This window comes from Hyaena hyaena, unplaced genomic scaffold (assembly GCF_003009895.1).
Source record: "Hyaena hyaena isolate Hyena2069 unplaced genomic scaffold, ASM300989v1 scaffold_789, whole genome shotgun sequence".
In the NCBI taxonomy this organism is placed as follows: Eukaryota; Metazoa; Chordata; class Mammalia; order Carnivora; family Hyaenidae; genus Hyaena; species Hyaena hyaena.
Window position 1 is genome coordinate 860,298 of NW_024081422.1, and position 24,445 is coordinate 884,742.

Sequence of the window (24,445 nt, forward strand, 5' to 3'; positions counted from 1 at the left end):
AATAGTTTATTGTCAAGTTGGTTTCCATACAACACCCAGTGCTCATCCCCACAAGTACCCTCTTCCATGCCCATCACCCCCCTACCCCCCCCCCCCCATCTGCCCTCAGTTTGTTTTCGGCATTCAAGAGTCTCTCATGGTTTGCATCACTCCCTATCCCCAACTAATTAACCCCTTCTTCTCACCCATGGTCCTACGTTAAGTTCCTCCTAATCCTCCTATACGTGCAAACATATGGTATTTATCCTTCTCTGCCTGATTTATTTCGCTCAGCATAACACCCTCAAGTTCTATCCATGTTGCTACACATGGCCAGATTTCATTCTTTCTCATCGCCATGTAGTATTCCATTGTATAGATAAACCACATCTTCTTGATCCATTTATCAGTTGATGGACACTTAGGTTCTTTCCATGTTTTGTTCTTTCTTTTTTTTTTTTAATGTTTTATTTATTTTTAGGAGAGAGAGAGAGAGACAGCATGAGCAGGGGAGGGTCAGAGAGAGAGGGAGTCACAGACTGAAACAGGCTCCAGGCCCTGAACTGGTAGTCAGCACAGAGCCCGACGCGGGGCTTGAACCCACGAACCGTGAGATCATGACCCAAGCGAAAGTCGGACGCTTAACCGACTAAGCCACCCAGGCGCCCCGGTTCTTTCCATGTTTTGGCTGTTGTTGAGAGTGCTGCTATGAACGTTGGGGTCCATGTGCCCCTATGCATCAGCACTCCTGTATCCCTTGGGTAAATTCCTAGCAGTGCTATTGCTGGGTCATAGGGGAGTTCTATTGTTAATTTTTTGAGGAATAGAGTATTTGATATCTTTATAACCTTGGTGGGCTTAGCTTCATAAACTGTGTCACATTTACTTGTTTCTTTTTTTTTTTTTTTAATTTTTTAAAATTTATTTCTGAGAGAGAGAGATAGTGTGAACAGGGAGGGTCAGAGAGAGAGGGAGATACAGAATCTGAAGACAGGCTCCAGGCTCTGAGCTAGCTATCAGCACAGAGCCCAACGCGGGCCTTGAACCTACGAACTGTGAGGTCATGACCTGAGCTGAAGTTGGACACTTCAACCGACTGAGCCACCCAGGCGCCCCATATTTACTTGCTTCCTTATTTTATTTATAAAAGTATAGCTTGGATTTTTCTTCTTCCATTATGATAGAGTATAGCTTTGACAGGCATTATCATTTAGAACAGGGATTGGCAAGCTATGACTTATGGGCCAAATCTGGTCTGCTGCTTGCTTTGTAGATAAAGTTTTATTGGGACACAGCCATACCCATTTGTATGTATGTACAAATGCTTGTACACTGAAAAGGCCAAATTGAGTTATTGTAAAAGAGACATTCTGGCCACAAAGCCAACTTACTTACTATCCTACCCTTTACACAAAAACTTTGTTGACTCCTAAATTTTTGGAAATTATGTTTCTTTTGATGAAAAAGGGAAAGCCTGACATACATTGTTTTATGTTTAGTATAAATGAAACTGAAGGTGCTCATTAGACCCTAGCATTTTTTTTCAGAGGCAAATTTAGCTTTTGGTACATTTTCTTAAAATACTGTTTAATTTATTATATTTCATAAATTCACTCAAACGTGTACTACTTTTGTTGTATGAATCTGAAAAGACAATTTAAAAATCTAACGATAAAATGAAAGAATCTATTAATTAATCAGAAGGTATAGATTTAGTTAGAATACCATTCAAATCAGGTTAAAAAACAAAATAATAATAGTAGAAAATATTTTCTAAGACAACCAGAGAAATGTGAACATTGATAAAATATATTTTGATTCTAAAGATTGTTAATTTTTTTTGTGTCCGTTGTGTATGCTGAGGTTCTGTTTTCTAAAAGTCATTTATAAATTAAAAAATTGAAATTAAATTAAAAAATGTTTTTAAAGAGTTGCATTCTTATTATTTAATTTGGTTGTTATGTGTTATTTCCAAATACAGCAAGTTCTCCTTTATTTGCACTTTATGTGTCTATAAGTTTTAAATGATCAATAGCCACTAATTTGTCTTTCCTCAATTTTATATATTTATGATGAACAAAGAAGCAATAGGTGAAATAGATAGAAATCAGTTTTTTTAAGTCCAAAGAAATAATATCATTTTCTCCTATATCTCTCTTATCCAGAATAATATATTTTGATTATTGGGATCCCTGAGCAATCTTGAGAGCTTTCTGATTCATGAAATGACACTTTTTAAATTTTATTTTTTAAATGTTTTATTTATTTCTAGGAGAGAGAGAGAGAGAGAGAGACAGCGTGAGCAGGGGAGGGCCAGAGAGAGAGGGAGTCACAGACTGAAACAGGCTCCAGGCTCTGAGCTGGCAGTCAGCACAGAACCCGACGCGGGGCTCGAACCCACGAACCGTGAGATCATGACCTAAGAGAAAGTCGGACGCTTAACCGGCTAAGCCACCCAGGCGCCCCATGAAATGACACTTTTTAGACTGATTATGGAGTCATGGTTCTCTGAAAATGGGTGGTTGCCAGCCATGAGATTGTAGTTCGCATCTTTTTTTTTTTTCATATGTTTGCATGTATAGGTCAATTAGGAGGAAGCTAACAGAGGATCATGAGGGAGAAGAAGGGGAAAAATAGTTGGGAAGAGGGAGGGAGGCAAACCATGAGAGACTCTTGAATGCAGTTTGCATCTTGTATTTGTTCCTGTATGTTGACTGTGTTAGCGCTTGATGTAGCACCAAGAGTGTAGGCTGGTGGAGGTTTCAATCACTCCACCCCAGGGCTGCTTCCAGTAGAGTGTTGCTGCTTTCTGTTTTACATCACCTCAAGACTTGTTTTAATATAAGTTACATTGGGTATAACACAAGGAAAATGTCGCCCCTTAAGGAATTTTGATACCCTAGCTTATTATTACTTGTTTAATATCTTGCCAGTGTTTATTTAATGCTTACTATGCTTTAGGTACTCTAGTAAATGCTTGGATATGTCAATGAGAAAACAAAGATTCCCATTCTTATGAAGCGTACAGTTTATTTGAGGAAGATAGAAGGAAATAATAGATATAATATATAAATTATAAAGTATATAGTATGTGAGAAGGTGAAAAGAAAAATGTGAAAAGAATAGAATGACAGGGATTGGAAGTCCTAGGTAGGGGAATACAGTGTGTTGGGCACAGTATTTTTTTTTAAGTTTATTTATTTTGAGAGAGACTGAGACAGTGTGAGTGGGAGAGGCGCAGAGAGAGGGAAAAAGAGAATCCCAAGCAGGCTCCATGCTGCCAGTGCAGAGCTTGATGTGGGGCTTGAACTCACAAAACTGCGAGATCATGACCTGAGCTAAAACCAAGAATCAGATGCTTAACTGACTGAGCCACCCAGGTGCCCCACACTGGGTACAGTTTAAATAAGCCTTCTCAGGGGGAGACATTTGAGCAGATAAGGGAATGTGCCATTTGGAAAATAAGGAAGAGCCTAACAGAGGGAACATTCAGGGTGAAGGCCTTGAGACTTGGAATGTCCTTGACATGTTTGTATTTTTATAGGAGGCTGGAGTAGAGTAAGCAAGAGGGCAAGGGGAGTAAGAGATGAGGTAAAGAGGGAGCAGAAAGGATCCGATCATCTGAGAGCTTGTAGATTCTCCTGAAGACTCCAGTGTTTACACTAGAGTTCTCATGAGAGGTTTTGCAGGTTTTGAGAAGAGGGATAGCATTTTTGTCTGACTTGTGTTTAATAAGGATGTCAGTGGCAGATGAGCATAGACTGGGGCAGGGAGCAAAGCAAAGTAAGCATTAAAACATTGAGTCCATTACAGCAATCCAGGTGTAGATAATGGTAGTTCAGAGAAAGGTGTTAACAGGAGAGGTGGTGACAAGTGGTCAGATTCCAGATATTTTACAAAGATAGAGTCTATGAGATTTCCTAAACTTGACTGAGGCAAAATTTCCCTAAAAGCTTTCTCCTTGGAGAGTCATAAGACTGGGAAATTTGAATTGATAGTGTATGTAATATTCTAGAAAATGATTTTTTGACTTGTTAGTATTATGTAGCTTTTCAGAATTTTAAAATTATTTCAAAAGCACTTCTATTCCATTCTGTGTGATGATTAACTACTAGACAGTTTTTGATAGTAAGAAAAGGTCAGATATTCAGTGTTCTTGTTCATAAGATGGCATCCAAATAATCAACTTCCTATGAATATTGTAAAGTGGCTATTTTAAAAATTGCATAGCAGCCAATGGCAAATTGGTTTGATTTAAAAGCAATGACTGTTTAAGAAATGAAAAATAAAACTAAGAATATTTTGTAAAATGCCATTGATTCCAGATACTGGGATTGAACCCAAGATGACCAATGGGCATGCTAAGAATATTAGATTCAGCTCCAAATTTCTGTTCTGATCATTTAATATGCTACTTCAGCATCTCTTTTACATCTTTGCATGGAGAGAAGTCATTTCTTATATCACGTTCCTTTTCTAGAAGAAGAAAGTGCTAAAAATGCCATCAGGACAGTTTAACTCACATTCAAGTTTCTATTTCAATTATTCTTCCATTTGAACTTTATATGACAGCTTTTCTTTGTATTTTCTTTGCAGTCGTCTTCATTTCATACAAGAATAGGAGAAACTGTTTTCTACTTTCAGAATCATCTAGAATAAAAAAATAGAAGTTTGAAGGGGTAAAGTTGTTTATTCTCTTGTTGGCTCTCTCTCCATATATTGGAAAACAGTTATTGGACTTAACTATTTAGTTTCTCACTAGAACTATTTGGACATTTCTAAGTGTCTCCTTAGATTTTGTTTTGCCAGTATATCACTGGTCTCCTTATTAACAAATGAATCTAAAGACTTCAATATGCACTACTTTGAGCTTTAGTGTTGGAATGATTAGAAGAACAGAAACAAAAACTAGGGAGCCAAAAACTAATGAGTAGGCATAAGTTCAAGGAAACCCATTACTAGCTGGCTGAGAGCTTTAAGAAGTTGGATATGGAAGGAGATGAAGTGATTGATTTTTTGTGGTAACCACTTGCTATTACTGTGTTAGGGAATGGAGTGCCCTAATTATCCTGCATGCCCTTTGAAATCTTTGAAAATAAGTCTTTTACAGTTAGCTAACAGTATCCTTTCATTTACTTCATTATGTTAGAACTTGCAGTTTAGGGCTTAAAAGATTGCTTTGGGACACACCACAGTACTCACCACAGTAAAAATGATTCTGAGAGTCATATATTTTATAGGTCATTTATATATTTTCACTGCACTAAGGCTTGCAAGTGTAAGCACATCTCATTGTTTTTGGGCATCTCTAGATGTACCCACTCATTTTGGGTAGACCCAGGTGTTGTAGTAGGCAAGAATACCAAGTCTGAGGACATTCACTGAAACTTTGACTTTAATCTGATTAAATGGATCTTGTGACCATTATGAGCCAAGATAAATTGTAGTGTTTTCCACTGGGAAATCAACTATTTTTTACTTCTTAGGGCGAATTTTGCCTATTTTTACTTATTAGTTATTGCAAATGAAATTATGCCATTTCCAATTGTAAAATTTCTAACTTGGGGAAATTTTTAAAATAAATTTTGGGCATATAGCCATATTGTTATTTTGAGGTAAACCTAGAATTATATCTATATGCAAGACATTTTTTTCGGTTGCCTTACTATATGATTTATATTACTTTATTGATATAGGAAAAGATGATACTGAATTTTTAAAAGAATACTTTTTCTGTTGTTAGCTTTTTAGTTGGAGAAGGAGCCTACAGATGGGCAGTAGATCATGGAATACCCTCTTGCCCTCCTAACATCATGACCACAAGTGAGTAAAAATTTTTCAAAATTAAGCTGTATTGGCATATATACATGAAAGTGTTACATTGTTTTAATCCACATAGTACTCTGATATTTAAGGAAGGAAGCTTATATGTTGAAATGTTTATAGTTAAAAGATACATGAAAGTTACTTGATTTAAGCCATTGTTTTATATTCCTGAAGTTTCCCCCATTCTCATACTTTTATAGAAGTATTGCTAAGGATCCCTTTTAGGTTACTTAATATAATTACTAGTAATAAAATCTTAATACTATCCCCTCATAGAGAGAGAAGAAAACAGAAGTCAGCATTTATCTATCCTTGAGCTGAGGAAGGCCTTCCTAGGAACCAAGTACAAGAGAAGGAAGAACAAAAGTATGACTACATAAAAGTTAAGACTGAAAAAACACTTACCATAAATGTGACAAAGTGATACATATCCTTAATCTGGGAGAAAGTATGTCAAATTTAAAACCACATAAATACAAATAATACCTCAAAAGAAAAATGATCAAAAGTCATAAATCGATAATATAACTAATAGGGAAATTCAAATTAAAATGAGTACATGTTAAATTTGTTCCCTTTTAGTTTCTGAAAGAGTTAAAAATACTCTTAACTGCTCATAAGTATGAGGTGAAATGAACATAATAATGTAGGTACAAATGTAAATTGGCAGAAATTTTGGAGGACAACTAAGTAGTATAGAACAAAGCCTTAAACTTATCCTGCTTGTAGGAACTTGTCATTAGAATTAGACACAAAGATTTATGTAGTACTCCAAAAGCATTATTAAGAGTATCAAAAAATTTGAAAAAGTCTTAATGTCTAACAGAAAGGAATGTAGGTAAATTATCATATGATGAAATGTTATGTAGTAACTCGAAATTGTTATCAAGACTAATGTCCAATACTGATAAAATCTAATGACTGAAAAATGAAAAATGAGTTATAAATATTTACATGTGAATGTGTTTTATATGTCTATTTTGTTTTATTTTTTTAAGTAGGCTCCATACCCATTGTGGAACTTAGGACCCTCAGATTGAGAAGCACATATTCTGCTGACTGAACCAGCTAGGTGCCCCTGTATGTCTATTTTAAAAATGAAATTATATGGGGCGCCTTGGTGGCTCAGTCAGTTAAGTTTCTCATTTGGGCTCAGGTCATGATTTTCTGGCTCATGAGTTTGAGCCCTGTGTCGGGCTCTGTGCTGACAGCTCAGAACCTGGAGCCTACATCAGATTCTGTCTCTGTCTCTCTCCGCCCCCTCCCCCTCTCTCTTTCTCTCTTTCTCTCTCTCTCTTTGAAATATAAATAAACATTTAAAAAATTAAAAAATGAAATCATAGCTATGTATTTATGCATAAAAGGTAAAGATTGAAAACACATAGTACTTGTATTTTAAGTTAAATTTTTATTTTTTATCATGCTACTCTGTGACTGTAATTTAAATAATCAAATGAGAAAATGAGGAATCATTAACTCCAAGGAAACCAAAAAAGAAATGATTATATATCGTAAAAGTATTTAATAAGGATCAGCTCTTAATAACATTATATTCCAAATGAATAATCATGTAGCTGAATGTTGTAATATAATGAGGCTGGAGGAGAGAGAAATACATCCATGGTAATCAAACAGGGAGTGTTAGAGGTCTAATTCTCAAGAGTCCCACTAATTCTACCTGAAAGTCTTCCCAGTGGCATTTATTTAGAGTTCTTATGTCAGGCAAACAAATCTGGTCAATTGGTAGCTCCATTCTGTGTTTCCTTGGAGATATGCCACCTGGCGCCTTCAAGTTTAGAATGGCCTGCTGAGTGATTGTCATCCCTGGTCTTTACCTCACCATCATTTTGGATTCCCATTTTGTCTCTCAAATATCAAATTCTCCGATTCCTGAATCTCATTTGTTTCTCTTTCATTTTATTCCATTATTTGGTATATGCCAGATTAGAAATTGTTTTCCCTAGGTTTTGAAGAAATAGTTTCCAGTCTTTCTATTATGCATTTTGATTCCCAGTTCTTTGTGGTATATTTTTCATCTTTGGAAGGAAGCCTTAATTCCTATGTTCTTATTATCATAATGAAACATCTTGGAATGGGTCTTTTTTTATTCAGTATGCCTGGCACTCATACTGAGTACTTTTAATCTGGAAATTCATGTGCTTTATTTTGGGGGGAAATTTAAAAAATGGTTTATTAATATCTTCCCTTATCTTTCCTCTATTTTATTTTTCTAATTTCTATGAATTGGATGTTGGATCTTGTGCTCCAATCCCTTGTAATTTTTTCAAAATTGATTTTTTTCTCCTTTTTGAAATCTTTTTTGTTCTATGGTCTCAGAAATGTCTTTTGTCTCCTAAACCTTTTACTTCTGATGAATTTATAATTTTGGATTTTATTGTCCTAATTACTAAAGATTCATCTGTGACTAATCCTTTTTTTTTTTTTTAAAGTAAGCTCTAGGCCCAATGTGAGGCTTGAACCCGCAACTCCCAGATCAAGAGTTGCATGCTCTACCAACTAAGCCAGCCAGGTACCACAGTAACTAATACTTTCAAAATGTAGTGCACGGTTCTTATTTCATGAGCTCAATATTTTTGCTCATATCTTAGGATATTATGGTTTAAAATTGGTTATCTACTGTTTCTGCTTCCTCTTTTTGTTTGTTTCATGTTAGCAAATTTTTCCAACTATCTAGTGACCCCTTGCTGTTTTCATATTTGTGAATATGGTACTTGAAAGCCATTTGGAAGCTTTGTGTTTGATGACAGGCCTGGTTGACCTCAAGAGGGGTGGTGTCATCAAGCTTTTTTGTTGGGGGAAATTTCCAGGTATTCTCCCAACAAAACCAGATGTATCTATGTTTTTCTTTTGGTTTAGTGAGAGGGAAGTTTTCCCAGGTCTGACAGGACTATAGCCAGTATTGTGCAGAACAAAGGCAGGGGCTGGAGGTGTCACCTTTCCTTCTTCAGACTTCTATGTAGAACCCTGATGTAGAACTTTTATGTAGAGCCCTTGATGATACCTGTTCCCACTTGTGCTGGATGTCCACTAATTTGGGGTCCATATGGTTCAGTCAACCTCATAATTTTATGCAAGCATAAGGAGGGGTTTTAGCATCTACATGTTTCTTACTGACACTTTCCACCAGTTCTCCTACTTTTAGTTCCAACCTGGCTTTCAGAAATACCGGGTGCGTTTTATTCTGAGCTCTTGTAGTGTTTCTCTGGCAGGAATTTGTTTACTTTGGAAGAGATTAGCTTACGTTGTGATGTCTTGGCTACCAGGTGTCTGGATTCATCTTCTTCTACTCAATTAGTAACTGTTTGTCCATTTGCTTTCTGTTTTTGAAATTGTGTTGACACTGCCCTTTTTATCATCATTCCTGTGTATGTCAGTCTTTTTCTCCCTTCAGTTTCTTTTTGGTAAGGTTTTAGTAGGGTGTGGAAATGAACTCATTTATGTGTTCAGTTTGCCAGTTTTACTTCAGAGCATTTATATAAAAAGATGTTATAAAATCACAATTACTAGATATTTTGCAGGATGACAAAAAATTTTTGACTAATATATTAGTATTCTCAAGATAAGAAAAAAAATATATTTGTCTTATGCCATAAGTTTCTTATATAACCAACCAACAAGAAATATTCTCTGAATAAATAAGGCATTTGAAAGTTATGTGGTTATATCCACACATACATGTATATATATATAATATTATATATGTATTTTTACAAAAATGGTATTGACCTATGGTAAATTTAGAGGGAGAAATTATAATTATTATTTAGATTAAAATTTTTTTAATGCTGTCCTATATTAGGTACTTGTCTATTCTTCAGTAAAAATTAGCTTCTATACGTGGTAATTAATGATGTGTTTTAACCTTGACTACCTTTTGTGTTGGTGGGGGGGCGGGGGGCATAACTGGTAGGTTTTTATCCCTTCTCAGTGTTCCAACGTTTTCAGAATGTCTTTCTCAGTTTATTCTAAAATAATCTTTTACATAGTTTCTCACATACTTAATATTTCATTCTTTTATGTAGATGTGAATTTCTATCTGGTATTATTCCCTTCATCTAGCACAAGCATTTCTGATAATGCAGTAGGTGTTGTGATGAAAAATGCTGTCAGCTTTTATTATCTGAAAAATCCTTATTTTGCCTTTACTTTGAAAATATTTCTTATTGGATATGGACTCCTAAGTTGTCATTTTTTTTTATCTTTTGGCACTCTTTTTCCTTTTATTAAATTGTGGTTAAAAAATGTAACATAGGGGCGCCTGGGTGGCTTAGTCGGTTAAGCGTCCGACTTTCACTTAGGTCATGATCTCGCGGTTCGTGGGTTCGAGCCCCGCGTCGGGCTCTGTGCTGACTGCCAGCTCAGAGCCTCGAGCCTGTTTCAGTCTGTGACCCCCTCTCTCTCTGACCCTCCCCTGCTCACGCTGTCTCTCTCTCTCTCTCCTAGAAATAAATAAAAAATATTAAAAAAAAATGTAACATAAAATTTACTATATTAACAGAGTTTAAGTGTGTAATTTAGTGGTACCAAATATATTCCGTCTTATATAGCCACTCTGTATTTCCATAGCTTTTTTTTTATCATCCCAAACAGAAACCCTGTATCTGCTAAACAAAAAATATCCATTCCCTGCTCTCTCCAGGCCCAGATAACCTACAGTCTGCGAAGTCATTCTCTATGACTTTGCCTGTCTGGCTGACTCCTGTAAGTGTGAATCATACAGTGTTTGTCTTTTTTGTGTCTGCCTTATTTCACTTACTGTAACATTTTCAAGGTTCTTCCATGTTTGCAGCATGAATCAGAATATTGTTCTTTTTCTCTGCTTTTAAGAATTTTTTAAAAAAGTTTTTTGTCTTTGATTTTCAAAAGTTTAACCATGATATACCTAGGTGTGGTTTCTTTGTGCCTGGTTTTTACTGTGCCTGCTGAATCTGTGGTTAATGATTTTAATCAAATTAGGGAACCTTTGGGACAATATTTATTTAGATTTTTTTCCTGCTCTATAGTCTTCTTCATTTGTTTCTGGGACTTCATTTCTACTTACATGAAAAGAGTTGATACTGTCACATATTGAAGCTCTCATTTTTTAGCTGTTTTTTTTTTTTTCTTTCCCTTTGTGCTTTCTTTACTAGTCAGGATTCTCTACCGAAACAGAAGCAATAGGAGATCGATTGATATATCAGATTTATTATTGGCTTTTATAGTTAACACAATTATAGAGGCTGACAAGTCCCAAGATCTTCAGGGTCAGTCAGCAAGCTGGAGACCCAGGAGAACCAGTGGTGTAGTTACAATCCATGTCCAAAGGCCTACGAACCACAAGAACTAGCTGTGCACTTCCATTCTGAAGCCTGGCAGGCTCGAGACCAAGGAAGAGCCATTGTTTTAGTTCAAGTGTAGAGGCAGGAAAGTGTTGCAGTTTGAAGGCAGTCAGGCAAAAAGGATTCTCTTTTATTTAGGAGAGAGTTTGCCTTTTAGTTTTACAAAGGCTTTTTGACTGATTGGAATAAGGTCCAGCTATATTAGGGAGGGCAATCTGCTTTACTCAGTCTGCCAGTTTAAATGTTAATCTCATCCTCATCAAACACATCCTCAGATACACTCAGAATACTGTTAGACCAAATATCTGCATACTCTGTGGCCCAGGAAGGTAGACACATAAAATTAACTCTTATACTTCATTTGTATGATTTCTGTTGAATTGTCTTCAAGTTCACCAGTCTTTCTTCTGCAGTGTCCAATTTGATATAAATCTTATATAGTGATTTTTTTTTTGCAGTGTAAAATACTGTTGTTTTCAGTTCTAAAGTTTCCATTTTTATAAGACTTCTATATTTCTCTTGAAATTCCCTTTATCTTCACTTATTATACCCATTGTTAACATGTTTATTGTTATTTTATTTATTTATTTTTAAAAATGTTTATTTTTTTGAGAGAGAGAGCGAGCAAGCAGGTGTGTGAATGCACGTGGGCACGAGTGGAGGAGGAGCAGAGAGAAAGGGAGAGAGAGAATCCCAAGCAGGCTCCACACTGTCACAGCAGAGCCCAGTGTAGAACTCAAACCTATGAACCATGAGATGGTGGTCTGAGCCAAAATCAAGCCAGATTCTTAACTGACTGAGCCACCCAAGTGCCCCTGTTTATCGCTATTTTAAAATCATTGATCCCTAATTCTGAAATATTGGTCACTGATAGGTCAATTTCTATCAGTAGGTTTTTTTTCCCCTCTTGACTTATCACTTTTTTTGTTTAGTTGTGTGTCTCATTTTTTTTTTTTTATTGCAACTTGGGCATTATAATGATATGTTGTAGAGACTATGATTATATTATCTTCCTTTGAATGATGTTGGGTTTTGTTTTAGCAGTAAAATCATGTGTAGATTACCTTGATTTTGTTACAGTCTGGTTTTAGTCTTTGTGAAAGTGAGTCTATTTCAGTTTTGTTCTTAACTCTAGATTTCAAAAATATATTTTGCTGATTGATGAAAAACATAAGTATATTATTATATCACTCCTTGTGGTCTTTCTTCCTAAGATATGGGCTTTCTAGGGTTTTACTCAAAAGTCTCAAGCTTTAAACTTTGTCCTACAGCGAGTCTTTGTCAAAATCTCTCAGCTTTTCATCTGTTGTTTTCCTCACTAAGCTCTATGGAATCTTGCATCTTATAATAAACAGTTAAGGGATCATTCAAGAATTTGAAGGGATGTTTACATGAATTTGGGGGCTTCCCTTTCTCTGTGTGTGTGGCTTTCTTCTTTCCAGGATTCCTCCCTCAATTTCCAGCTGCTTCAATAGTGCCAAACACCGTCAACTCCACCTGGCAAGAATGTAGTTTTCTCTTTGAGATCTATTTGCTGTGCCTCTGTAGTTTCGACTGTAGTACCTTGTAGGGAAAGCTGCATGAATGCGGATGTCACCCAGTGTGTTTCTTTTCTTTCAGTGGTTGAATCCTCTCTTGTTTCTGCTAGGTTTTGGTCACTATCCTTCAAATAGCTTTTTTTTTTTTAATTAAAAAAATTCTGACCAGAGGTTATAATTGTTATTGGTCTGTGGGTTAATCTCATATAAATGACTCCATTACCAGGAGCTGGAACCTATGCTTTGTAAATGTGTACTATTAACAGATATAATATAAATAACAAATGTAACATAAATTAACAGATAAAACATTTCACATTGTAAAAGGGAGTTGGTTACTTAAACTCTATATTTGTTACTTTTTAATTGCACCTTTTTAAATGATTCCATTAAAAATTTTTTTTTAACATTTATTCATTTTGAGAGAGAGAGATAGAGCATGAGGTGGGGAGGGACAGTGAGGGTGGGAGACACAGAATCAGAAGCAGGCTCCTGGCTCTGAGCTGTCACTACAGAGCCTGATGCCAGGCTTGAACTCACGGACCACAAGGTCATGACCTGAGCTGAAATCAGACACCCAACCGACTGAGCCACCCAGGCCCCCCTATGATACCTTTTTTTTAAAAAAAGAAGTATGTTTCCTTTTTTAAAAAAAATTAGAGCATTCTACATAAATTTTTAAAAATTCTACATAATTTTTTAAAAATTAGAGCATTCTACCTTCCCCATTCCCAGTCCCAGCCTCTCCTTTCCACTCCCACAGGCACATTTACTAGTTGATTTGCTTCTTTCTGTGTCAACAGAAATACTGAAATATATAGTATTATTCTTTTTGTTTCTTTAAGATAAATACTCTATAGTATTTTTAGTATGTTTTTAGAGAAGCAATATCATATGATACTTATGTTTTTTATCAGTCAGCCAAATATATTTTGAAATCTATCCATGTTGATATATATAGATCAATTAATTTTTAAACTGCATAGCATTTACCATACTTTTTTAGCTGTTTCCTTATTGACAGACATTCAGGTTGTTCCTAGGTTTTGCCATTAATGTTGATGATTTCACAAATATTCTTGTACATGTGTGTTTTATTTATCTAGTTGGAAGTAGATTTGCGGACTCAGAATGTACATTTACCATTATGCTGGCTATTGCCAGATTCCTTGCCTATGAGCTTTTACTCTTTGTCTACTTTTGAGAAGTCTGTCTTTGTAAAGTTGCTGCCATTATTGATCACAAAGTAGCTCAGAGCATAGGCTTTAGAGACATATATCTTTGTGTGACCACGGGCAAGTTACCTCCAAGAAACGTTTCTCATGGAGAGGCTGTGTTTACTTGAGATAATGTACAAAGAATTCCTATTCCAGTTTCTGAGAAACATTCAAATGTTAACTATTAATATCACTGTTACTATTGTTAATATGTTGGATATGAAAATGATCCTGGTGATGGAACTTCTTCAGAATTTAATCAGTCTAGCTCTTCAGAGCTGACTTGTGATTTTGGTGATTGATTCTATCTAGAGTTAGGTGTAACCATTAGAGCAGTGTTTTTCAACTTTGACTGCACATTAGAATCCCTGGAGAGCTTTGAAAAAGTCTGAAGCCCTGGCTGCACCCAAAACCAGCTATTGTGGATCTGGCACCCATGCACCTGACATTTTAAAAGTTTTACAGGTAATTTCAATGTACATTCAATTTTAACAGTGTCTGAGATAAAGCTTCTCTATGTGTTTATTTATTTATTAAAAATTTATTTATTTTTGAGAGAGAGAGACAGAGAGCCAGCAGGAGAGGGGCAGAGAGAGATGGAGACCCAGAATCTGAAGCAGACTCCAGGCTCTGAGGTGTCAGCACAGAGCCTGATGCAGAGCTCGAATTCACGAACTGTGAGATCATGACCTGAGCCTGAGTCAGATTTTTAACCCACTGAGCCACCCAGGTACCCCAAGCTTCTATATGTTTTTGAAGTTCTTCCAGAAGATTCATTAAAGTTGAAATTGAAAGTAGTTTTGTTGTCTCTTGGTAAAGACCGGCCTTAAATAGTTTGTGCTACAAAGTTGCTACCATCTATTCCTTAATTTTTAGCTGTTTTATGCTTTGATTGCACCTGAGGTACATGTTTAAATTAAGTAAAGAGTAGATTGGAGACATTATTCTGTCCTATCAATTTATGGCATGATTCTGCCATAGGAATCCTTTTTTTCCCTATTGGCTGTGTTGTGTTCTTAGAGTTTTTCTGCCTTTGAGTAGGATACTTTGAAAGACAACATGATTGATAAAGCATTTTATGTACTAATTTTAGAGTTTTATTATAACTGGTATGTGACATATTAGTATTTCAGTCTTTAATATGACCAGTTATGCAGTTTTACATTTTTTATTTTTAAGTAATTATAAATTCACATGCAGTTGTAAGAGTTAAAATAGAGAGATCCCCATACCTTTTGCTTAGTTTCCTCTAATGGTAATAATCTTGTGAAACTACAGTGCAGTATCACGTTTGGGATTTTGATGTTGATTTAGTCAAGATACAGAACACTTCCATGTTTACAAGAGTTTCTCAGGTTGCCTTTTTTATAGTCAAACCTACTCACCTCCATGCCTTCCTTAACCTTTGGCAGCCACTAATCTATTCTCCATTAGTATAATTTTGCTATTTCAAGAATGTTATAAAGTGATGTCATACAGTATGTAACCTTTTGAGAACTGGCTTTTTAATAATTCAGAATAATTCTTTGGAGATTCATCCAGGTGGTTGTATTTTTTAATAGCTTGCTTCATTTTATTGCTAAGTAGTCCATGATATGGATATACCACTGTTTAATCATTTACCCATTGAAAGACATCAGGATTATGTCCAGTTTGGGGCTGTTATAATTAATGCTGCTATAAACATTTGTGTACATTTTTTTCTATAATTCTTTTTGAATATTTTGGCAAAATACACATAACATTAAATTTGTCATCTTAAACATTTTTTAATAGTACAGTTAAGTGGCTTTTAGTATACATTTTTGTGCACTACCATCCTTCTATAGAACTCTTTTTATCTTGCCAGACTGAAAACTGTACTCATTAAACAGTAATTCTCTGTTCCCCTCCACTTAGCTTCTAGCAAACATCTGATTTCTATCTTTATGAATTTGACTACTGTAGGTACCTCATATAGTGGAACCGTACGTTATTTGTCCTTTTATGACTGGCTTATTTCATTTAACATGATGTCCTCAAAGTTCATCCATGTTGTAGCACCTGCCAATTTCTTTTTAGGGTCAAAAAATATTCCATATATGTGGAATACATACATGTATGTGGAATTTGTGTGTACCTCATGTGCATATACACATACATACATACATATATATGGAATTCCATATATGTATATGTATATGCACATGATATACACACAAACATCACAGTTTGTTTATCCGCTTACCTGTTGATGGATACTTGGGTTTCTGCCAACCTTTGGACACTGTTTATTTTGCTGGTATGAACACAAGTGTACAAATATCTGTTAGAATCCCTGCTTTCAATACTTTTGAGTACTAAGAAGTGCAATTGCTAGATTTTATGGTAATCCTATTTTCAGTTTTTGGGAGGATCACTATACTTTTTTCCATAGTGGCTACGCCATTTTAAATTTCCACTAATAGTGCACAAGGGTTCCAGTTTCTCCACATCCTCACCAACATTTGCTACCTATTTATTTTCTTTAAATAATAATTATTCTAATGGGTGTGAGGTGGTATCTCATTGTGATATTTTATTTTATATTCCTTAATGGTTATGATGTTCAGTATTTTTCATGTGCTTATGGGCCATTTATATATCTCCTTAAATGTCTCCCAAAAGGGGAAAAAGAGATAAGTAGAAGGTGGAGAAAAAAGATGAGTCTTTTACATTCCTTGGAAGTCAGTTCAGCTGGAGGGGGAGGTCACTGTACCGTAGCTGCCTGCTTCTGCTTCTGCACCTTGTGACCAGTACCAGCAAGAAGACACCAGGAGCACAGATTCCAGGATTCGAAGGGCAGGGTTTTTATTGTCCAACCTGGCTCTCACAAGCCGTGTGCCATCTGTTCTCAATACGTGCATGGTTGTGTGCCAAAGGGATGGGGATGGGGAATGGGTAGATTTCTGTAAGAGCTGAAATTGGCCCCAACCAAACACAATTTACTTCAAGCCTTCCTTTGAACCTTACCACCTTAAATTGACTCCAGAGGTCCATAACACTTGCGTTAGATTTTAGCAGGCCAACTATTGTGTAGGTAGGGAGATAGATTCCTGGCACTTCCTACTGGGCCGTCTTCTTTCAAACTCCATTTTATTAATTTTGTATTATATCATTCTGATTTAAGGATATTAATCCTGTCTCAATAGCTATTTGCATATACTTTAGAAGTTTAAATATGTTATTTATTATTACTTTTGCACATGATATCTTTTGCCATATAGACATTTTAAATTTTATGTGATTATATCAGTCAACCATTGTTTTAACAGATCCTGGCTTTGATAATATTTTATAGGATATCTTCTATTTTAAAATTAAAACTATTAAACTAAAAAAAATCAAATCTCTCAAAAAACTTATTTTTGCCTATATTGCTGTTTAATGGTTTAACTTTTTTGGGCATTTAAAAATATGTGTTTAAATTATTAATATTTTAAGATTTCATTTTTATGTGTAGTGAGGTAGGAATCTAATTTTCCCCCCCAAACAGCTTATTGAATAACATATTCATTTCCTACTGGCATGAAATACCATTGTTTTTCTCAAATAGAATATATATGAATTTGTTTCTGGATTTGATAGGTAGCTCCATTAACTTTTTTTTTTTTAGCTCATTTCTGTGTCATTACTAGAGTATTGTTTTCAGACTTCATGATTGGTTTATTATTGGATATTTTGTAATTTTGGTTGGTTCCACAAATCTTTCTCCATTTTGCTTTTAAAACCTATTTATTGTGAACTATTGTAGATATACCTTCTGTAGGTAGACAGTTATGTTGGAGTTATAACAAACTTACAAGTTTTCTTCTACATACATTCTGTGTCAGTTGGCTTTCTCTAAATACATGCACTATAGCAGAATTACTGGATCATAGTGTCTGCCTATCTTTATCTTTACCAGATGATGCCAAAGTATTTTTCAAAATGGTTGTTGCCAGTGAATATAATTGTATTTCATATATGTGTATTTGTATATATGTTCATATGTGTATATATGCATATACACATATATTTATATAGCTGCCTTACTAAACTCTATTAATCCTTATGATTTATCTGTAGATTCTTGATTCCTGAATTCATAATCATGTCATTTGTGAATGATAGTTTTGTTTCTTTCTTTTGAATCTTTATACTTTTTTCCTTCCCATTTGTAGTGACACAGGATCATTAGTATAGTTTAATGAAAGTGATGATATTGGACATACTTAAGTATAATACATTTGATTGAAAATTTAGTGATAGGTCATATTTAGGGAGTTTTATTTTGCAACATTTAAAAAATTGTAATTGAGTTTAGTATTTATTTTTGTTTATTAAGAGGACATTAATTTTTAGTCTAATGAACTATGTTGGTTTTTTAAAATGTTCAACTCCCTATTTCTTATATTTGTTACATACTATATTATGAAAGAACTTAATTTTTTTTCTTTTACTGTAGTTGCATGATTTGCTTGCATGTGTTAGCAGCCCCATAAAAGAGTTTGGCTAGTTGACTTAAAATTTTTTTTAATGTTCATTTATTTTTGAGAGAGAGAGAAAGACAGTGAGTATGGGAGAGGCAGAGAGAGAGAGAGGGAGACACAGAATGCAAAGCAGGCTCCAGGCTCTGAGCTATCAGCAGAGAGCTGGATGGGGGGTTCTAAATCACAAACTGTGAGATCATGACCTGAGCCAAAGTTGGATGCTTAACCAACTGAGCCACCCACTTGACCTTTATATTGACCTAGTTGAGCTACCCACAGAGTTGACCTTTTTATTTTAACGAAATGGCACTCTGTATCTAGTAATGCTTACTGCCTTGAAATCTACTTATTTGATATAAAAATAAAGTAACTGTAATAGCTTCCTTTGGTTAGTGTTAGTGTGCATATCTTTTTCTATCTTTTTGTTTTTAATTTTTCTGTGTATTCTTATGTTTAAGATAATGCCTTCTCCTGGAAGCAACACATATATGTTAAACAATTTTTGTGTGTGTGATCTTTGTACTTTAATTGGTGCATTTAGTCCAATTACATTTAACTTAATTACTCATATATTAGATTTGAATCTACTCTTTAGTCTTTGCTTCTTATTTGTCCCTCTTGGTCTGTGTCTCCTTCTATATCTCATTTCTTGCCTTTAGTATTATTTTCCATCATTATCTTTTCTTTTTCATTAATATGTTTCTGTTACCTTCTTTTACCATTCTCTTTGAATTAACTTAGAGATTTCAACATACATACTTGACTTAGGAAAGTCTGTTAGAAAATGGTACTTTTTACTACTTCTCAGACAATGCAAGAACCCTAGAATACTCGAATGAACAACATTTAATGCTTTCCCAATGTTTGTGTTTATATTTTAAACTCAGTATGCATTTAAAACAGTGGGAGACATTATTGTTTTATAACAGTTTTCATTTAGATTTGCCTATTTGCTTTTTCCTTTGCACTTAATCCCCTCTACCTTTTTTTGGTCTTTCATCTTTCACTTTGTATTATTTTCTCAGTTTCTGAAGAGCACCCTTTAGTATTTTGATTACTACAGGTCTTGATGGTAATGAATTTGCTCATTCTTGTTTATCTGAAGCTATTTTTATTTCACTTTAATTTTTGAAGGATATTTTCACTGAATATAGTGTTCCATATCAGCAGATATTTCTTTTTAGCACATTGCAGGTAATCAGTCCACTGTCTCAAGTCTTCCATTTTTGTTGTTGAGAGGCTGCTGTCATTTTAACTTCTGCTTATTTGAAGGTAACCTGTTATCCCTCTTGCTGTTTTTAGATTTTTCTTTTCTTTCTTTTTAAAAATTTTTTCAATGTGTATTTATTTTTGAGACAGAGAGTGAGAGAGACAGAGCACAAGGGGGAAGGAACAGAGAGAGAGGGAGACATAATCCGAAGCAGGCTCCAGGCTCAGAGCCTGTGTGCTCATGGTGGCAAATGCTCATAGTGCCATAATAATAGCATTAGGCCTCAGTTTACCCCCAGAATTTAGCTTTTTATAAGGTTTTAAAAATGTTTTTAAGGTGATTTGTTTCCATATTTTATCCAACATTTTTAGTAAACTAAGTAGAGAATTACTCTGAATAATTTAAATCTGTCATTACCAGAAAACTTTGATAATCTCTTCAGCATTATATTCTAGTTCATAATTACTATATTTAAAAAAAATATTTTATTTTTAATCAATCTCTACACCCAATGTGGGGCTTGGCCTTAAAACCTTGAGATAAAGAGTTGTATTCTATAACAACTGAGCCAGTCAGGCACCCCCATAATAATTTCTCTTTTATCAGCTGAATCTAACTGGCTGTTGAAATCTATCTGTTAAGTTTAAAATTTTTTACTTTTTGTTTTTAGAAGCTCTATTTGTTCTTCTTTAAGTCTGCCTGGTCAGTGTATCATTTTTTTTTTTTTTTTTGTCCTCTGTATTTTCAACATCTTTTTTAAAATTTCTGTGAGCTTAAACATGTTTTATATTCTGTATCTCCTTATTCCATTGTCTGAGGCTTTGTAGGTTAAATTATGCTTACTTAGAAAAATATTATTTTTTTATTTTAGAGAGAGAGAGCATTTGAGGGGGGATGAGGGTCAGAGGGGAGTGAGAGAATCCTAAGTAGGCTCCATGCTGAATGTGGAGCCCAACGTGGTGCTCCATCCCATGACCTTGGGATTGTGACCTGAGCTGAAATCAAGAGTTGGACACTCAACTGACCGAGCCACCCAGGTGCCCCTTATTTGGCTGACTTTTATTATTTTATTTTTGGTGGTTCATTTCTCATATATTTTGTGAAAAATAATTTTTTTTTTAAAACTAAGGGCTCATGTTAATTGGAACCTGGGAATTTTCTTAGGTCTGGTAAGTTAAGGTGTGTTTTTCCAGAGACTGTGCATTTGTGTTTGACGAGTTTTTGAAGCACTGCAACATCAAGATCGTGTGTGCGTGCGTATGTGTTTTCAGACTACACAGATAATATGAATTCTCCTCTAAACTTGTCAGTGTATTGTTTGGTCATGAATTTTCTAGTGAGACTTTTCCCCCTTTACATACATAGCCACAGCTGAGACTTGCAAGTTTCCTGTTTCTTTGTGTATAATGGCCTTTTCTCATTTTCCCTTTCACTGTGCATATTACTCTTTGAGATTCCTTACTTTTTTTTTTGGTCAGAAATCCTGAGATGTTTTCTCATGCTGCATTGTCCCAGATTTCATCTCGTCATTTATGCACAGAGACCTTCAAAACCAAAGTTGGTAGTAGCATGCATTAGCTGATACCTCTGGGTACCATCTACCTTCAGGACTCTTCTTGTCTTTCTGTATTTGACCTTTTTCGTAAGGGTTTAACCATTTTCCAAGATTATTTCTTTTATTCTCCTACCATTTCAGTGTACATTGGAAAACATTTAAAACACTTTATTCACCATTCTTAAGGATTTTATTCTGAGAAGGCTCTTCAGGATATCTCATTACCCCATTGCCCTAATGTTTCTGAAATGTTATTTTTAATGTTTCTTTTATAGGATTCAGTTTAGCTGCATTTAAAAGAAACAAGAGGAAACTAGAGCTGGCAGAAAGGGTGGAAACAGATTTCATTCAACTAAAGAAAAGAAGACAATCAAGTGAAAAGGTCAGGAGCTGTTTGAAACATTAATCATTACTGTATCATAATGGTATCTATAATCTGCATTTAGACATATAAGCTTTAGAATAGTACTTTTCAGTAGAAATACAATGCATGCCACATATATACTTTATTTTTTTTTAATTTTTAAAAATTTTTTTTAAAGTTTTTTTTTTTTTATAAATTTTTTTTTTTTTTCTAGGAGAGAGAGAGAGAGAGACAGCGCGAGCAGGGGAGGGTCAGAGAGAGAGGGAGACACAGAATCTGAAACAGGCTCCAGGCTCTGAGCTGGCAGTCAGCACAGAGCCCGACGCGGGGCTCAAACCCACGAACCGCGAGATCATGACCTAAGCGAAAGTCGGACGCCTAACCGACTAAGCCACCCAGGCGCCCCTCTTTTTACTTTTTTAATGTAACTACTGGAAAACTTTAAAGTATCGCCCCTCTTTTTACTTTTTTAATGTAACTACTGGAAAACTTTAAAGTATCGCCCCTCTTTTTACTTTTTTAATGTAACTACTGGAAAACTTTAAAGTATCGCCCCTCTTTTTACTTTTTTAATGTAACTACTGGAAAACTTTAAAGTATATATGTGGCGGGGCGCCTGGGTGGCTTAGTCGGTTAGGCGTCCGACTTTCGCTTAGGTCATGATCTCGCGGTTCGTGGGTTCGAGCCCCGCGTCGGGCTCTGTGCTGACTGCCAGCTCAGAGCCTGGAGCCTGTTTCAGATTCTGTGTCTCCCTCTCTCTCTGACCCTCCCCTGCTCGCGCTGTCTCTCTCTCTCTCTCTCCTAGAAAAAAAAAAAAAGTAAAAAGAAATAGGTGAGATTAATTTTAATAATTATTCTGTTTAAACCAGTGAATCCAAAATATCTCTTAAGAAATGTAACCAGTGAAAAAATTAGTAAGCTATTGAACTTTCTTTTTTCTTCTTCAAAACCAGTGCATATTTTATATGGACAGCACATCTCAATTATGACACTAAGTTTTGAAATATTTGGTTTGTACTTATATTTCATTACATTAACAGTTGAAAAAGTAGGTTTACATAACAGGTTATTCCAAACATACTAAAACTTTCCAATAGTTGAATTGAATATATTTTAAAATTAAAATTAAATAACATTTAATAAAATTAAAAATTCAGTTTCCATATGCCCTTGTCACATTTTAAGTGCTCAGTAGCTCCATGTGGCCATGACCACTGTTTTAGTTCTTGCAGCTCTAAATAGTGATTCTTAACGTGGCTGTTTAGTGGGTAGAGTGTCTTTTAAGGAAATACATATATTGGATTCATGTAGATTTCTTACATTCTAATTACATGTTTCTTTTTTTTATTCTTTTACATTCTTTTTTTGCATTTGATGCGTTAGTGTGCCATCATGAGTCCATGTATTGCATTTCTTAGGTGTTTTGAGAAGTAGGAAGCCATTGAAACCACAACATTCTTGCTCATCCTGTGGCTTGGGGGTCTGTTAACACACAAGTCATGTTGGCTGTCTCACATCACAGTCATTGGGTGTACTTTGACATCTCATTAATGTTCTTTATTGATTATTCCTTCAATATTTGCTCAGATACTGGTTTATGCTTTCTGTCATAGTTTTACATTATTTACTCTATATAAAAGCATAATAAATTATCTTTCATAGTGATATATATTTTCCCAGTATGTAGCCACAAGGAACCAAACATTTTGACCCAAATCTTTTCATATTTCTGCCAGAGAAGAGTAGGAGATTAAGAAGTGAATGAATAAATTAGTAAGTCGATCTTGGTGAAAAGGGATAGTAGTGTGTTTCCATTTCTTGGGTTATCTGAGTGAGCAAACTTAAGACTTTAAAACCTTTGACCTTTTAAAACATTTTGATAAAATGTTCATACAGTGAGCAATTTAATCACTTTTATAAATGTGCATACTCATGTAACCCATACACCTGTCAAGATGTAGAACATATCTAGTTCTTTTGTACTTCCTTTTGGCCATTCTCTACCTTGTACAGGCAACCACTGCTATGATTTTTCTCACTGTAGATGTTTTGTATTGTTCTTAAACTATATATAATTGGAATCATACAAAAGGCACTCTTTTTTGTTTCGTTGCTTTCACAAAGTGTTTTTGAGACACTTATCACTGGCTCATTTTTTAATTTACTAATTAATATTCTGTAGTATGAATGTACTGTAATTTGTTTCTCCATTTTCCTGTTGATGAGCATTTGGTTTCCAGATTTTAGCTGTTCTGAATGAAGCTGCTCTAAACATTCTTATGCAGATTTGTTTTCCTTTTTTTGGACATCAGTAGGATTTTTATGCAGACAAGTATCAGTTGAGAATATATTTAGCTAGTTTTATTCAGAAGATTTTTTTTTTTTGTTCTTCAGAAAATATTTATTAAGTGGTTACTCTTGGTACTGAGCTGCATAGTAAGAAAAGCAATGGTAACCAAGGTGGAGGAAATTCATGATATAATGAAACTATATTTTAGTGGATAGAAACAGAAACATATAAGCATACAGTTAGGTAAGATAGTTACTATGTTTGGTAACTTATGAAGGGAACCCCTACTCCTGTCAAGAAGATGTGATACAGAATAACTTGGATGTGAGAGACATACGAGTCTCAAAGGAAGACTCTTTTAGTTAGAGTGATCAACAGAGACATGTCTGAGGATATAACATTTGAAAAATGAGAAGTCAGTTTTATGAAGAGTTAGTAGTACTCATTCGAGGCAGAATGAACTGCATGTGCAAGGGTCCTGGTGGGGAGTTAGCATTATGGAGGAATGGAGATGAAGGTCATTGTGCCTAAAGCAGAGTGCAAGAGGAGAATGGTATGAAACAAAGCTGGGGAGGTAGCTAGGTACTGGCTCCCCTAGGATCTGCCTGATCATGGCAGGGACTTACAGTTTTATTTC

The 24,445-nt window shown here is 35.1% G+C and overlaps 1 protein-coding gene across 1 annotated transcript in view; it reads left to right on the plus strand.

The window, feature by feature from the left end:
- The window catches only part of TASP1 (taspase 1), a 114,272-nt gene that overhangs the window by 61,164 nt on the left and 28,663 nt on the right, over nt 1–24,445 (plus strand). The window contains exons 7-8 of the mRNA XM_039219107.1: nt 5,723–5,802; nt 21,430–21,536. Coding sequence (XP_039075038.1) covers nt 5,723–5,802; nt 21,430–21,536 — 187 coding nt within the window. The remainder of the gene's footprint in view (nt 1–5,722; nt 5,803–21,429; nt 21,537–24,445) is intronic.